Genomic DNA, 16,865 nt, shown 5'->3' on the forward strand with positions numbered 1-16,865 from the left:
ATCTATATATATAGATAGATATAAAATATTTTAAATTCAAAGTAAGATTATTCATTTCCTTTGTAGAACACACACCATAGTGGTTTACTAACCACAAATGCCATCTTCCAATTGTTTTATAATTTTCTCTTTTGCTGAACTAGTTTTTGTACATCTATTCAGACTAGATAAACTAAAGCCATTTGTAAAGATTATTTCATCATTTAAATGTAATACTATCTATTACTTTATTACTATTAAAGTGGATGATTAAATTTAGAAGTGGAAGAATATTGGCATTCCTCTGGTTATCTTTGACTCCAGTGAAAAATATGATATGCATGAAAGAGTACGCATGTGCATAAACCATGCCTGGTAAAGGTGTCTTCTGTGTGTGTGCATATGTGTGTGTAAGGCATACGTCAAAGCAACACAAAATGTCACAAACATCATAGGAGTCAATTATTTCAATTTTGCCATGAAAAAATATATTATAAAAGCTACTAATAAAAAAATTGCCTGATTGTCCTTTCTTTATTTTCTCTGCTCACTTTCCAAGCAAAGAAAGAAAACTGACATTATAGCAGAAAGGTAAGCCAGAGGGCAGAGAAGGAAGAGCCAAGACCTAAATAATATACCACCTGGATAGTCCCACAACACAGTTCCATAGGCTAATCATCCAAGTTATCCAAGTCATCCAAGTCATCCAAGTTATACAAAGTTATCCAAGTCATCCAAGTTATACAAAGATCCTCTCATGGCAAATTCCATATAGTTCTTCCTCATTCCTGGCAAATGCTCAGTAGGAAAAAGTTGAAGTCAAAGAAAGTGAAAATGTCAGATAAATAATAGGTATAAATACACTCTAAAATGCTCTGTCTTCCTTGAAAAGCCCAGAGGCAGAGAGCATGCCGCCTGAGAAATTCTGCCAACTGCAGGCCTCCCTCCCATCTCTGACTATTCCCTTCTGTCTTATTCTGCTGATTCCCACAGAGAAAGCAAGGAAATCACAAAAGCACCAGCCTGAGTGTAGAACATTTTGCTGCATAGTGGGCCAAAGGGAGCAGAGAGAGGCTGAGGGGATGACCCAAATGATCAAGTTTTTTTTGTTTTGTTTTTTTACTTGAAACTCTATTGAGTTGAACTGGTATGTATACAAGGTCAGACAGGACTGGGCAAAGTCACAATCACAGCCAAACCCCATTACTGTTCCTCACCTGAAGCTTTCTTTAAAAGTAGAGGAAAGCAAAGAAGAAAAGAGAAGGTACAGCCCACATCTGCTCTCAGCTAGAGACAGCGTGGTCCCTGCTGATTTGGGGGTTTGGCCCCGCAGGGCGCAGGAGGCAACTGTTCTGTGGTGACCCAGAGCTTGTCTCTAAAATCTCTTCCAATCCCAAAAGATATTTTGGAAAACATTTGGAGTCCCAGTGTGGTGTGGTGAAAATACTATTCAAAAGCAACTATCAAAATAGCTAAATTATTCTTGTATCAAAATCAATTTTACATTTCAATATAAGAACAGGAATGGATAGAATATCATTTCTATTTTGAAAGAATATCTATTGGCAGTTTTCAGAAATGGACCATTTGCCATGCACCGATCAGCCTTGCACAGGAGAGAGGACGCATATTTTAACATGTTTGCAGCACACTACCTTGATTAAGAATGAAAATTTCCAACAGAGCCCTTGGATCCCAACCTCCTTCATTATAGCTATTTCTCCAAATATGTAGCCACTCTGGCATCAAGCACCATAAAGATTCAGGTAACAGGTATATGTGGGAGGTTTTCCTGTTTTGCCTGATTTTTTAAACTAACATGTTTTACCCTTTGTTTTGCTCTATTAACACTCACTACTTTCAGTGCCTGACACTGCACAAAAAAGAGAACCATTTTATTCTGAAGAACTCGAAATAACTTAAAGAATAGGAGCTATTACAGTACATAGGTGACAATCTGACACTTAGGAGCCTGGCACCCTCAGCCATTCTGCAGAAATGCAAACCCAAAACTCAACCCCTACCCAGGGGAAAAAAAAGATGTTTCAATAAAAGCATCTCTGAACAGAACTAGGAAAAATCAAAAACATAAGAAAAGGGGAAAACACGCTGTGATGAACTCTTTTTACTCCCCCTTCCCTGGACATTCAGCCAAACCCCTGATCCCGCAAATCTTTCCATCTTTCTGTCACCAAGGTCAGAGCACAGCCCAGCTGCAGGCTCTCACTGAGATTACTGTGGCCTCCACATGTTCTCCTGTTTCCACACCAGCTTCATCCTCCTAAGGCTCAGGTTGACCCAGTCACTACTCTGCTCAATTGCCTACAGGGTTGGAGAGTACACGTCTCAGCCCTCGTGTCTGGCCACACCTTCACTCTCACCTTTATTCACACTACCCCTCTGTCCACACCCTAGATTTCAGTCCCGCTACTGACTTCCCATTTTTTGCATACACAGGACACTTATTTGCCTTTGTGCTTAGGCAATAGTCTTTCAACATCTCCCTATGTCCAAATCCTAATCACGCTTCAAAACTAGGAAGTGGCCACCAGACAGAACACCCTCAAACTGTTACCACCTAGCCTACAGACCTCCCTGCATCCACGACCACACTGTCTCCTTCCATCTGCAATGGAAAAGGGGTGCTTCTTCTGGCTAAAGGCTAAGGGAGACCTCCCTCCCATGGCCTGTGGGACCCACCCCAACCCACGTACTTAGGAACCTTATCCCATCAATTATCCTCCTTTCTCCTTTATCTTCGACCTCTCCCTCTCCATAGGCTCTGTCCCCTCAACTCACTCAAGGTATCTCCATTTATAAAAACCTTCCCATGAACCGTTTCCAACACTTTCTCCTTCTCCCATTACTGCTTTCTTTTTTTCTTTTCTTTTTTTTTTTTTTTTTGAGACGAAGTCTCGCTCTGTCGCCCAGGCTGGAGTGCAGTGGTGTGATCTTGGCTCACTGCAAACTCCGTCTCCCGGGTTCATGCCATTCTCCTGCCTCAGCCTCCCAAGTAGCTGGGACTACAGGCGCCACCACCATGCCCAGCTAATTTTTTGTATTTTTAGTAGAGACGGGGTTTCATCACGTTAGCCAGGATGGTCGCGATCTCCTGACCTCGTGATCCACCCGCCTCGGCCTCCCAAAGGCTACCGCTTTGTTTTATCATCTGTATAGAGCCAAATTGCTTGGCCACTCTCCCTGTCCCCACCTCCACAATTTCCACATACCCCCTCAACCACTGCATCCTCACCTTCATCTCACCACTCATTTCTCCTGGCTGGTGAACTCATCCCACTAGTTTGTAAAATGTGTTGATGCCTACATGTCGTATTGATGCTTACATGTACTGCCCCAGACAACACATGCCTAGCACTCGCCCAGCACTTGGGGGAAGGGGAAGTGGGGAGAGGAGAAACCAGATATGGCCTCTCTGAGTCAGAAGTTCCAACTGATAGCTAAATTCATGCCAGAGATATATTTTATTTAACCTATGATGCTTTTAAAAATATATTATTTATTTGACAAAAATTCAGGAATCTAAAGACTTCACACAAAAATCTGGGATTTGGCTTCTATTAAAGAATCTAGAAGCTCTGGCAACATGGTTTCTTTCCCAGGTGCCAGTATTCAGCTGAGAAGCAGCTGCTCCTTCCAGGGGGCAGGGGCTCCCTGGTCCACCATGGCCCCACCAAACCCTCTTGGCTCCTTGTCTTTACTTTGGTGGCCCCTGTGGGCATTGGAGTTTGGAGTTTGAAATCCCTGCTTTAGATCAGTGTTATCCAATAAAAATACAAGTATGAGACACATATGTAATTTTACTCGTAAAGCTAACTTTAATATTATATTTAATTTAACCTAATATATCCAAAATGTTATCCCAACACACAATCAATATAAAAAGTTTAATAATGGGATATTTCATATTTTCTTTGTACAGGTCTTCAAAATTCAGTGTGCATGTATGCATTTTACATTTATAGCCCATCTCAATTCTAACTAGTTAGCCATGTTTCCAAAGTCCCATAGCGAAATGCGGGTGGTGGTTGCCACATGGGACAGCACATCTCTGGATGCTAAATGGTTAGTTACAAGAATCAGATCTTGCAAGCAGAGAAAGTTGGGATGAGAGAGAATATTAAGGAGAAAGAAGAAAGCTGGCAGGACTAAGAAAGTGGGTGTGGATGTTTAAAGAATAGGCATGTGAGATGATTAAAAATAGGAGGGAAAGGGACAAGGACACAGAGACAACGAACCATGCTCAGTGAAAAAATCTGCTCTAGTCTAGTCCTCCATGGGAGAAAAACATCCTTTATAAGCAAATGCAGTTGATGGGCAATGCAGATTTTCTGGAGGGAGGATTTGGGGTTTTTTAACTAGGCTCAGCATTAGACAGGAGGGGTCAATGTAGTTATCACTTGGCCACTTGTGTGAACTTCACACACTTGGTATTTAAGAGGCAGCAGAATGAACTAGGCTAGTGAGGACAGGATTCTTGGTCAATATTGGAATTTTTTTTTTTTTTTTGATGGAATTTCATTCTTGTCACCCAGGCTGGAATGCAGTGGCACTATCTCTGCTCACTGCAACCTCTGCATCCCGGGTTCAAGTGATTCTCCTGTCTCAGCCTCCCGACTAGCTGGGATTATAGGTACCTACCCAACACCCAGCTAATTTTTGTATTTTTAGTAGAGATGGGGTTTCACCACGTTGGCCAGGCTGGTCTTGAACTCCTGACCTCAGGTGATCCGCTGCCTCGGCCTCCCAAAGTGCTGGGATTACAGGCGTGAGCCACTGCGCCCAGCCAATATTGGGATTTTAATCTGAGTCATGGCTGGAAGTAAAGGGAAGATAAGAGACTTTCTTAGATAATGGGTTTGGGATGCAGGAGAAGTGCTAGGTACAAAAAACAGGTCAGGCCAGGCGCGGTGGCTCACGCCTGTAATCCCAGCACTTTGGGAGGCGGCTGAGGCAGGTGGATCACGAGGTCAGGAGATCAAGACCATCCTGGCTAACATGGTGAAACCGCGTCTCCACTAATAATACAAAAAATTAGCCGGACGTGGTGGCGGGTGCCTGTAGTCCCAGCTACTCGGGAGGCTGAGGCAGGAGAATGGCGTGAACCCAGGAGGCGGAGCTTGCACTGAGCCCAGATCGTGCCACTGCACTCCAGCCTGGGTGACGGAGCGAGACTTGGTCTCAAAAAACAAACAAACAAACAAAAAACAGGTCAAGGAGATGGGTCAAGGAGAAGTAGCAGTGAAGAAGGAGGGGAAGGAGAGTATCTTGAGCCAAGATCCAGGCAGAATTCAAGACTCAGAGGCATAGCTAAGTGAGGATGTATAGGCAGGAATCAGAAATCCAGATGTGTGGGTGCAATGTCAGAGGCCAGAAAGGAGACTTGGGTGCGAAAAATGGATACCCAGAGTCAGAGTCCAATACCAAGAACTACATCCCTGACCCGGAGACCTCAGAAGTAGGATGCTTTTCCATCCTCCATGGGAGCACAATATGGCAGCCACTTAGTAGGTACCACATCCTCCCTTCACTAGACTTTAATTCTGCTTCTTGTTTGCCCAAGAACCAGAATTAAAGTCTAGGCTGGCAAAAGCCAAGCTACCAGCTGGGGGAAGAGGGGAATATCAAATATATCTGCCAGACTTAAAAGGACTTGGAATTGAGAAGGCAATAATATCATTTCACAAACATAAAGTGATTTTGAAGCTTTTCCAGAGGTCTTATCTCTGAACAGTTCTAGCCCATCCATTCACCCCTTCATTCATTCAGTCACCATTTATTGAGTAGTCTTCCCCCTGAACTGTTTTACAATGCTGATTCACTAGGTCAATTGTACTAGGGCTTGCCAAATTCCACTCCAGCAGAGCTGGTGAGGCAAATGAAGGTGGTTCAGGCTTAAGCAAAATAAGTTCAGATTGTTAATGCTGAAGGGGCCTCTCTAAATGAACCCAGTGGGATTAGGAGGATACAAAGATCCTAAGATGTCCAGAGGTCCACTTGTCTACATTTGTTGTAATTTTCCAAATTGGCCAGGACTTAAGAGAACAGGAAATAAGGCTGGTATAAAATATCTCGAAAAGACTTCACTGAAGAGAAGAAAATTGTTCTCTCAAGAAGGCAGTAGGCAGGACTTTTAAATCTCATTATATTACAAATACAGTTTTCCATATTGCACCCATACTACAGTTAAATACAAATATTTGGAGACTTTAGGGACATTGCGGCCTGATATTCTGCCAGAAAAAAAAAAAGTTTCTAATGATAAGAAACTGCTACATATTAGAGGGGAAAATGTATTTGGATAAAATATTGAATTGTTAAGGATAAACTTCTCACTTCTGATTCATAAAAAGCACTGTGAGTTAGAAGAAAAGGCTGATGGTGAAGAGCAAATTAAAATGGCACATAAAGTTAATGATGTAGAAAAAGGCTGTATCTTCAATGGTGCCGACAAATCAAAATTTACAAAAACTGTAAAGGCTATTTGTTAAGTGAACAAATTACTTGAGAAAAGGTTGCCGCTTCTTTGATTCAATAATTAGCTTTACAGAAAGGTAAGCATGTAATAAACAGGTATGGTTTATACTCTAGTTTTATAAAAACATGCAAGTTTATATAAAGCAAGTTCTAGAATAATATCTACTTCATTCACATTAAACAAACAAACAAACAAAGCCCAGTATGCAAATAATGACCCTCAGTTGAAATGGTCTCATTTAGAATGCTTGACTTACTGAGGCAGGGAAATATGTGATTTTTAGTAAGTTTTCCAGTAGCAAAAAGAAATTAAAGCAAAGAACTTTCTGTTTCAAAAAATTATTTTCAAGCCAGGCATGGTGGCTCATGCCTGTAATCCCAACACTTTGGGAGGCCGAGGTGAGCAGATCACCTGAGGTCGGGAGTTCAAGACCAGCCTGACCAACATGGAGAAACTCTGTCTCTACTAAAAATACAAAATTAGACAGGCGTGGTGGCACATGCCTGTAATCCGAGCTACTCGGGAGGCTGAGGTGGAAGAATTGCTTGAACCTGGGAAGCAGAGGTTGCGGTGAGCCGAGATTGCGCCATTGCACTCCAGCCTGGGCAACAAGAGCAAAACTCTGTCTCAAAAAAAAAAAAAAATTATTTTCTGCTTACCTAAAGCAGATGCCTGCTACGATATTATAAATAGATATAGACCAAGAAGAAAAAAATATATATAACCTAACTTCTAAATCTGCAGATTTTGTCAATGCTTATACAGTTATGCGGACATATTATTTATACTCCATTAACCAGGATTGGTAAATGATTTAATAAGCATTATGATCAAAGAAATCATATTACATGTTTCCTTTAGCTATCAAAAATATATTATTAACCTTTATTTTGTGAAATCATTTTCAAACAATGAGGTAAAAGAAAGAGGAAGAAGAATGTTCTATTTTTAAATGAATCTGCTAATCCCATTTTTTCCCTCAACATAACATATTCATTCTTCATGATAATGCATACATACTTGCTAAAAATAATGTAAGATTTTTTTCATTGCTGTATAAAATTGTAATGTCACCAATACTACCTTGATTAGTCATGGGCTACTTTTTCCAACACTGCAAGTAACATAGTTCATATCCTAAATTAAATAAGAAGGACTGGCAAAGCACCGTTAATTTTTTTCAACCACACACTTAATTTGTAATAGCAGCAATTGCAAAACTTCAGTATACTCTCCAATAATAATAACAAGCACAACAGCAATTGCTAATGTTTAATTGAATACTTGCTATAGTTAAAGCCATTCTCTCATAACATCTACATGTTAACACTTCCATTTATGCAAGATTCATAGTTCAACTCAAATTTGCCAGACACTGATTATAGCAAGTAAAGGTTAAAGGGAAATATGTCACCCTCTTTACTCCCTTTCTTTGGAATAAGCTGATGATCCCAGCACTTTTCATGAATGCTATCGCACATCAAACTCCACTTTCCACCCTGCTCCAAAATGTCCTAAGGTCTCATCCACCCTCTCTCACTTTCAATCTGAAAGGGGTCATTTCTGAAGCTAGACCAGTATAAAGCCACTAACATTGTTTTAGGGGCTTGATTTTGATATTATTAGTTTTCTTCAGTGACTTTAGTCGTTTATAATAGGAATTATGTTTTTAAATCTGTGCCTTCTTTAAGATGGAGTTGTGTTCTTTGAAGTCACAGTAAAAACATCTGAAAAATTGCAAAAATCAACCCAAGTCATGTTTTTTAATCATTTTGTTAAATGTGTGCTTTATTTAAAAGCTCAGATAATAAAGCAAGATATACTTCATGTATAGACTTAATTGTAGAAAATTTTTTTTCCACTTTTTATCAGGGCTTACAGATATGTTTTATGAATCTTATCCCAATGAATAGATTCCTCTTGCTATGTTTCAAAACATATCTAACATACACTGAATAATTTTCCTACTTCTTTTCAAAAATAGTTTCTTCTTTGTGAAAGCAATTTTAACAAAATTTATTTAAAGAGAAAAAAATAAAAGTTCAGCATTCATAAACACTACATGCTTTTGTTAAAATACTAAAAAAAATGCAACGTATTCATTCCTCACTCTTTATCTTAAAATACTGACTTTCTGATCCTAGCAAAACATAATTTTAGTAACTCGTCAAGGCAGAATACATAAAATTGGCATATTTTTGATATGCACACAAATTGAGAAAGCATCTTTTCCAACTGTGTTGCAGAAAATGAAATGCATCTGGTATGACAATATGGCCCAACACGTGAACTAGAATCAGTGGGAAGAAAAGGATATTTTTTTTTCCTCATTCTCAAAACAGAACATTTGAAATAATGCACATCCCCCAAAAGCAAGGCATTAAGTCTGTTAGTACATATTGCAAAGGTATGTTTGGCTAATGAAAACACAATAGCAAGAGGACCAGCAGGCACATGGAAAGTAGCCTGGTTTGTTCACTTTTACTCATATATATCAGTGACTCCCAAATCTCTTTCCCCAGCCGTCCAAACTGATTTTTTTTTTCTTTGCTTTTGCTTAACATCTCCACCCACTGTCAGAGTACGTGCACATATGTTGTTGGGGCCTCGTGCTGGGCTAGGGAGGTGGAGACGTGGAGAGTGTGTTGGAGAACATGGCTTATGCCAGGATCAAGCAGAGAACAAGAGAAAAAATTAACAATTTGCCTATTTTTGCAATAAATTTTATTTCTGCCTTGAAAGAAAAGTCTTTTCATCTAGGTACTCTAAAGATGTATTAAATGCTTTTATTGTGTTTCTTTCTTGGTTACTGTGCTTGTGAACTGTGAATAAAGCTGAAATCTGTATGTGCTACACGCCCCTTTCCCATGCCCAGGTCTCTTTGGAGATGAGCTGCTGAGAGAGTAAGGAAAGATCTCTGAGATATTCAGGAAGCTTGGAAGAGTGCTGCAAAGCTAAGCAGACTCCTGGGCAGCTGAATGAGTCCTCTTCCAGTTCCAGGTTCCAATTCCATTTCTTCCTCTTTCCCATTCAGAGGTGAGCCAGGCTCGTTTGAGTTGGGCAGGGAGGTATTTCCAGGACTGAGAAATCCTGTCTTTTACACTGGTCAGAGAGTGCTGCCGAAAGCCATTATTTGTGACTCATTACAGAGAAATCTCTCCACTTCTCAGAGAACAAGGCCCCATGAGCAGCAGACGCTAGGGACCAAAAATGGTATCTCTTTCTGGGACTGTGTCTGGCATCGGGCAAGTCCCTCAGGGTTTACCATTCTGCCTGCCTATATCCCATCTTTCTCTTATTTTTTGAAAGATATTTTAGCTTTTTTATTTCTCTTATGTCTATGTTGAAATGCTGATTCTCTATAATGAAAAGCTTCTTCAGAGTTATAGATCACGATAATCTCATTTGTGACAAAATATATATGCAACAATACGTCACAGAACAAATTACGAATTAAGATAGTTAATCCATAATAGAATTGATTGTATATAGGGATGGGGAAAAATCTCCACAATACACGTAAACTTGCAAGGCTCTAGTTTCATCAGTAAGACCAAAGTCATCTAAAAAATGGAACAAGTTCTAAAAGTTGTCGAAGGTAGCTGTCATAACGGAAAAAGATTCTGGAGACTGACTTGAGTACAAAACTTCTCTCTGTCACCTACTAACTATGTGACCCCGGAAAGCTTATTTAACCTATGTGAGCATTGGTTTACTCATTTGTAAAGTGAAAATCACATAGGTCTGCTGTGAGGGTTAAACCATGTAGGGCTATAAAATGCCCAGCATATGGTGAAGGCGTACATGATAGTGTTAATTTAGTATCTTCTCCAGAATAAGTTTATATCTTTTGTATACAAAATTCATACTTACATAGTAGTGTTTTTTTAATAAAGACTGGCAGTTTCTGAAAACTTTTTGGCAAAAAGGAACATAAAAATTCAGAGTTATCTATTTTTGCTTTAAAAATATCTTGGTTCAGTGAACTGTAATGTGATTTAATAAGTTAACATTCACAGTAATATGATATATACCTTCCAAAATAATTCAATTATTATTTGTTATTCTATTATCCTTGATAGTGGAAGAAAAAAAGGTAAAGTTCCCCAACTCTGAAATTCTTATACATTAGGATTATGTACACGCTCAGAAATAAATACTTCCATTAATATATAGTATTCATCTATACTGAATTTAAATCATTCTTCCAAAACCATTTATCGCTTTACTTTTAAAACCAAAAACAGGGGCTCTATCCAGTTCACTTTCAAGATGACAGGAAAGGTAAATGTATTTAGTCTTTTTGTCACTATTATCTCTACTTACTCTTCTGAGAATAAAATCTTTTTCTGGATCATCAGGTGTTTGCTTACTGCAAGCAATTTTGTTTATTAAGGAACAAAACATATTCATATTCTGGTTTATTTTCTGGAGCTACACTAAGAAATCAGTCCACGAAGTATAAAAACTTCCAACTGAAAGCCTATCTATTCCTGTATCTTACCCTTCAAAACACAGCCTGATGTTTCTTTGTAGCTGAGCTTTTAATCTACTAATAACTAAAGTTTTAATGCAAGTGTCATTCATCTAACATAATCAGAGTCAAAACAATGAGAAACTTTGAGTAAACTAAGATGTATTGGGAGAAAAATGTTCTTTAGGTCTCTGGCAGAGTGAAACTTCCAAAATATTTTGTAGAATTAAAATGATTTGATAAACATTTACAAAAAGAGCAGTGCCTCTTCGAAACTGAGGGAGTAAAAACGGCTATTCAATGGGACACATTGTGGGTCCCACACATAAAATTTCTAGTAAAAGCACTTTTAAAAACCTTGATTCTTGTCTGAGCAGTCAACATGATGTATAAAGCAGCATACTTTAAAAGCAAGTGCTTCAGGTGACTATCAAAACTTCACAAGGCTCATAGGAACATATGCATTTGACTAACTGGGAGGAGACGCTCCCGCTGTCCACTTGAAGGGCGGTGATCCAATTGCAGCAGGAAGGTTTAAGAAAGGGGTGCCGGAAAATGAGCAGGCCTGAAATGATGCTTTCCCTGGCACAGGACCTCACATGTGCCATAATTTACCTCTCCACGTTTCTATTTCTTCCTGCCAGCCATTTGCTTCCAATGGTGCCACCTCCACACCACCACACGTGATCGTAATTGTTTTTAAGTTATTGGGTTAGTTTTTTCTTTTGCCAAGATGAGATTTGGCTGGACATCTCCTTCCAGGAGAACTCTAAAAAGTACCCACTTTAGGTCTAACTTTTCATTGACTACTCAAAAAGCTTCTGGTGACAGGTATCATTTCTACCAAAAGTAAAGTCCGGGTGCAAGTCAAAACTCTTTCATCTTTGCTAAACTAGAGCGAGATGTTTTCTTTCCACTGTTTCATCCACTTAGAATTAATAGCCTTTCTCCTCCCGCCTCCCGGCCCCCGCCCCCTGCTCCCGGGGTGGTGAACGCCTGAAGAGGGAGGCGTGGCCCCGCGCACCTTGTCTCCGGCCGCGCCCACTGGCACTCACCTGGCTGCTGCCGCGCTCCTCGCCCGTCTCCGGGGCCCGAGACTCCGCGGGACTCCGCGCCGGCTCTGCGGGAGGAGGCGGCGGCTCCAGCAGCTGCTCCAGGCAGGCGGTGCCCGGCAGAGAGGAGCTCTTCTGGTGGCACAAGTGCGCCCCGGGGCCCTGACGCCGTGCACCCTCATCTCGGGCGCGGTCCCCCCTCGGGGGAGGCTGGGGCGAGGAGGACAGGGAGGATGAGGCGGAGGAAGAGGAAGGAGCTGAGTCCGGGGAGCGTCCGCCAGGAGGCGTCCCTCCCGCTGCTCCCGAGGCCGCCGCGGGCCCCTTTCCGGAGGGGAGCAAATGCTCGCGGATCCGGCGGCGTAGCGTGGACCCCTGCTCTGCTCTGCCGGCGCCGCCGGGCTCTAGGGGCTCCGGCGAGGAGCAGCACAGGTTGGGCTGCGAGGAGGAGAAGACTCGGTCCAGCACTTGCTTCCGCTTCTTGAAGCCGCTCCACCTGCTGCCTGCACCACTCCCCCCGGCCGGTGCATTCCCTGTGCCCACCGGGGGTGGCGGGGAGGGCGATGGGGTGTCCGCAGTGCGGCGCTCTGGACCCCCAGCGCGCCCGCCCCCGCTGCCCTTGCTCCTGCCCACCCCCAGCTGCAGGTTCTTCCAGAGCCGGGCCTGGAAGGAGGAGGACGCCGCCGGCGGCTCCGGCTCGCCCGCCGCGGCAGCCCGGGGCTCCATCCTCCACCCCCTGCTCCTCCTCTCCCCTCCTCCTCCTCCTCCTCCTCCTCCTGCTTCTCCTCCTCCCTCTCCGGCTGCGCCTCCTCCCGGGTCCCCGCGGCGGTGGCGGTGGTGGCGGCGGCGGCGGCGGGCGCAGCAGCAGAAACCGGGAGTGCCCAGCGACTTCAGGCCAGCTCGGGGGAAAGAAGCGGCCGCCGCCGCCGAGGCTCTCTGGCCTCGGGACTCCGGCGCCGCCTCTTCCTCCCGCACCTGCTGGGGTGGGCTGGAGCCGTAACCGAATCCCGGCCGCGGCGCCTGCAAAGTTTTTCGCTCGAAGCTCCGCGGCTCCAGTCCACTGGCGTCCCCCAGGCCGCGCCCTGGCTCCCTCTTGTCGCTGGCCGAGCTCGGGAAGCTGCACGCACCGGGGCGTGCGCGTCCAGCTGCGCCAGGGACCGCACCCGGCGCCCTCTGGGCAGCACCTGTCAGCGGCGGGGGCGGCTGCCTCCAAATTGGGCGCGCACGCGGCTCACACAACACGGCGCGTCTGGCTGGAGACTCCGGGGACCAGCAGTCCCCCTGGGGCGCCCCGGGACCATCCTCCAGCTCCTAGGTGGGAGGGCCGGTAGGAGCCGGGTGGAGCTAGGTAGGGCCCGAAGCCAGCTTGCTCCCTAGGATCGGGCCACAGTTGCCCACGCAGCTCGCTGTGCTCTGTGCGCTGGCCGCTGGCCGCGCTGGCGATCGTCTGGGTCCGATGAAGCGAGCTGGAGTGGAGACTATGTGCCCTCGATGGATCTCGTGGGGGCGCCGATCGTCCACACTGAGCGATGAACCCGACGGAGTTCTAAAGCTGAAGACGTCTGCCCCCGCCCCGTTGCGCGCCCTGGGTCCAAGACGAGAGTTTAATTTCTTCTGTCTTGACTTCATCCCCATCCACCCCTCCCTTCTCTTTATTTGCCTCTGCACTGGTCTCTTATGATCAGGATCTAGCATTTCCGGAGTCTGACGATAAAGCCAGCCCTTAAGTTGCAGGGAGTTTACGGTGGACGAAGATGGGTGATGCGCACTGCCTTTGATCCGATTCGGCACGCACTGAATCTTGTTCTTTTCATTCAAGCGCATTTTTTCTTTGGTTACTTCATTTGCTGGTTGCAAGGCAAATGGAAAAGCTTTTTAGCTCATTCAGACTTTGCTTCTGCCAAAGCTGCTCAGCCAGGGTCTTCTGATTCTGCTAGGAGAGACTTCTGAAAGGCCAGCAACACAATGCCTCTTTCGTCCTCCTAAATGTGGAAAACGGGAGAGTTCCCTAAGCCGCGGCAGCACGCTGATCACAGTCTTGTCTAGCTAGCAGTATGCTTTGGAGGTGTTACCAACCTAAGTTTTTTGTTTTGTTTTTCTTACCTTTATAACAAATATTTATTAAGCACCTACTATGTACCAGGCACTATGATAGGCTCTGGGGATGCAGCTGTGAACAAGGCATTAGGGTCCCACCCACATGGAGCTTATTGTGAGGGTGAGGGTTGGAAGGTGATGTGAGACAATAAACAGAATTTCTAATATTGAAAAGTCCCATGGAAACAGTTAAGCAGGGTACCACATAACGGAGTGGCTATAGAGGAAGAGCTTCCAGACAAAATACAGGACACCCAATTAAACTGACTTTCAGATAACCAATGAATAATGTTAGTATATGTATGTCCCAAATACTGCATGGGACATACTTATACTAAAATACTATTATTTATCTGAAATTTAAATTTAACTGAGTGTCATGTTTTTGTTTGCTAAATCTGGCAACCCCATATGGAGAGGTTTTTGGTTTTTTACATTATGTGTACAGGGAGAGTCTCTCTGAGAAGATAAAATTTTGAGTTAAGACTTAATGAGGACAGAGAACCAGCTATTGACGGATCTGACTGTAGAATTTCAGGTAGAAGGAACAGCAGATACAGAGGTCCTGAGGCAGGAAGCAGCTTGGCTGGGCATGTTCAAGGACAGAAGGATACCACTCCAAATAGAGTAGAGCAAGGTGGGTGGGCTTGGTAAGAGATGTAGTGAAACAGAAGGTCAGCTAAGGGAGTGGGTCCTATAGCCAGAGTGAGAGTCCATGTTTCCTCTAAATGAAATTGGGAGACATTAGAGGTCTTTTTTTAATCGTGAGGGTGATGTGATGTGATTTACTAATACTAATGCCAGGTATTAATAAATAGCCTCACAGGACTATTTTGAAGATTAAGTGGAAAAAGGACTTAGCTCAGTGCCTGTATATAGTTGATATTATTGTTATTTGGTAGACCCAGTATTTCCCAAGTATATGAATACTATGCTTTGGAAAAAGAGCAATGTGAATGGATAAACATTGGGCTGCATTTAAATAATATTATTGAAATGACAAGATTATAGAGATGGATAGTGGTTGCCAGGGGTTAGTGGTGGGGCAAATGTAAAGGATCAGAATAAAGAAGTTTATTTGTTATGGTGAGACAAATTTAGATTGTGGTGGTGGTTACATGAATTTGTGGTATACACAGGATAGAACTGCATAGAACTACATACATATATGAATGCACATAAAAACGTGACATCTGAAGAAGGTGAGTTGTACCAATGGCAATTTCCTGGGTTTTAATATTGAACTATAGTTATGTATGATAATATCATTGGGGGAAATTGGGTGAAGGTCACACAGGAGCTCTATATAGTATGTTTGCAACTTCCTGTGAGTCCATAATTATTTTAAAATTTAAAGTATAAATAAAAGCAAACAATAATAAAGTATGTTTTTTTGAAAAAAATGTGGGCTGCTGAAAGTTTTCCTTTGGAACCTTAATAATTAGAGAATGAAACAGTCTTAGAGCTACGATGGCCTACCCTTTCTCTGTAGCTCTGTTCTCGCCAACCCCACCTAATTCCTGAGGAAGCCTCTGAGAAGCAAATGAGGGAAAAGTCAGGACTAGTGAGGCAGAGTCCACAGTAGGGCAAGCTCACAACTGCAAATGTAAACACAGAGGCTGTGAAGCGCTCTCCACACAGAATAAGAAAAGCCAACCACATTTGCCTTTATGGAGGTACCTCCCCACTGGGTGAAAGCAGAAGGGGTGGCATTTTTCACTGGCTTTTCCTTCCTCTTCACTCCAGTTTCCTTTCTCTGTATTTTATTTCTGTGTTAGTCCTTACTTTTCAAAGTTTCAGGTAAACCTTTTAAAGTTTCAGTTAAAACTCTTCAGCTAAATTATAAATATCGTAGCTAAGTCTAACTGTGTAGCTGGTGGTGGCTTAAGTGTTAACTCTCTCTAGAGTATTTATGAGCTTTATATATGGGAGCTTTATAAAACTGAAAATCTCCATCAAAATAAGTAGAAACCTTCATTAAGGACTTGGCCATTCAAGGTCGTGTTAGTCTTACAAAGTGAGCTACACACCATCTTTGGAGGCTTTCGTTCCAAACCTGCATCAATCCCTTATTAAAACAATATGGAGATCATTTTCAAAAGCCCAAGGCAAACTGTCTTTTCCACACCAATCAAGCTGAAAGCACCAAGACCACAAAAAATTACCTGAATATAAAGCTACTCTGAAAGCACAAAAAGAAACTGGACTACCCAGAAATCTTATTCTCTAGAGAGAACAAGAGGAAAAATATTTACTTTCTAGTTTGTTATAATTGTAGACTGGAGATAATGCTACACAATTCCACCTTAAATTCATTTAGTCTTTAATGCATTTAATTGACTTTTTAATATTATTTTTCTCTTCTACCTGTCTTAAAATACTCTGAGATTTTGAGTTCTGAAATCTATAGTCCCAAATAACACATCCATCCTATGAATTCATGTACATATCTTGAAAAATCATATGTAACTTTTCCTAAATATCTGAAGTGGATTATAAAATGAGACTGTCCTACAGATTGTATACCATATAAAGCTACACTAGATAAGGTCTCTTCTGTCAAATGTCTTATTATATTTAAGAGAAGATACTTATAAAAACTCTACAACACAAGCAGAAAGTGAATGGTACAAATTAATCACTGAGGAAGTGAAGAATTACTTCTGGCTTGACTAACCAAGGAGGACTTCTTGTTGGAGGCATCTGAGCTAAGATCTAGTGCAGGTGGCAGGGTATAACAAGAAGATGGATTGCCACCAGCAAGGAAAAG

The 16,865-nt window shown here is 42.6% G+C and overlaps 1 protein-coding gene across 8 annotated transcripts in view; it reads right to left on the bottom strand.

Moving 5' to 3' along the window:
• MCTP1 (multiple C2 and transmembrane domain containing 1) overlaps nt 1–12,745 on the bottom strand; it is a 607,542-nt gene extending 594,797 nt beyond the window's left edge. For all 8 annotated transcript variants that reach the window (XM_054556461.2, XM_054556460.2, XM_054556462.2 and 5 more), the window contains exon 1: nt 12,005–12,745. In XM_054556461.2, the coding sequence (XP_054412436.1) occupies nt 12,005–12,724 (720 nt within the window). In that variant the 5' untranslated portion in view covers nt 12,725–12,745. The remainder of the gene's footprint in view (nt 1–12,004) is intronic.
• Nucleotides 12,746–16,865: the final 4,120 nt, after the last annotated feature.

The sequence above is a fragment of the Pongo abelii genome, chromosome 4, assembly GCF_028885655.2.
Source record: "Pongo abelii isolate AG06213 chromosome 4, NHGRI_mPonAbe1-v2.0_pri, whole genome shotgun sequence".
In the NCBI taxonomy this organism is placed as follows: Eukaryota; Metazoa; Chordata; class Mammalia; order Primates; family Hominidae; genus Pongo; species Pongo abelii.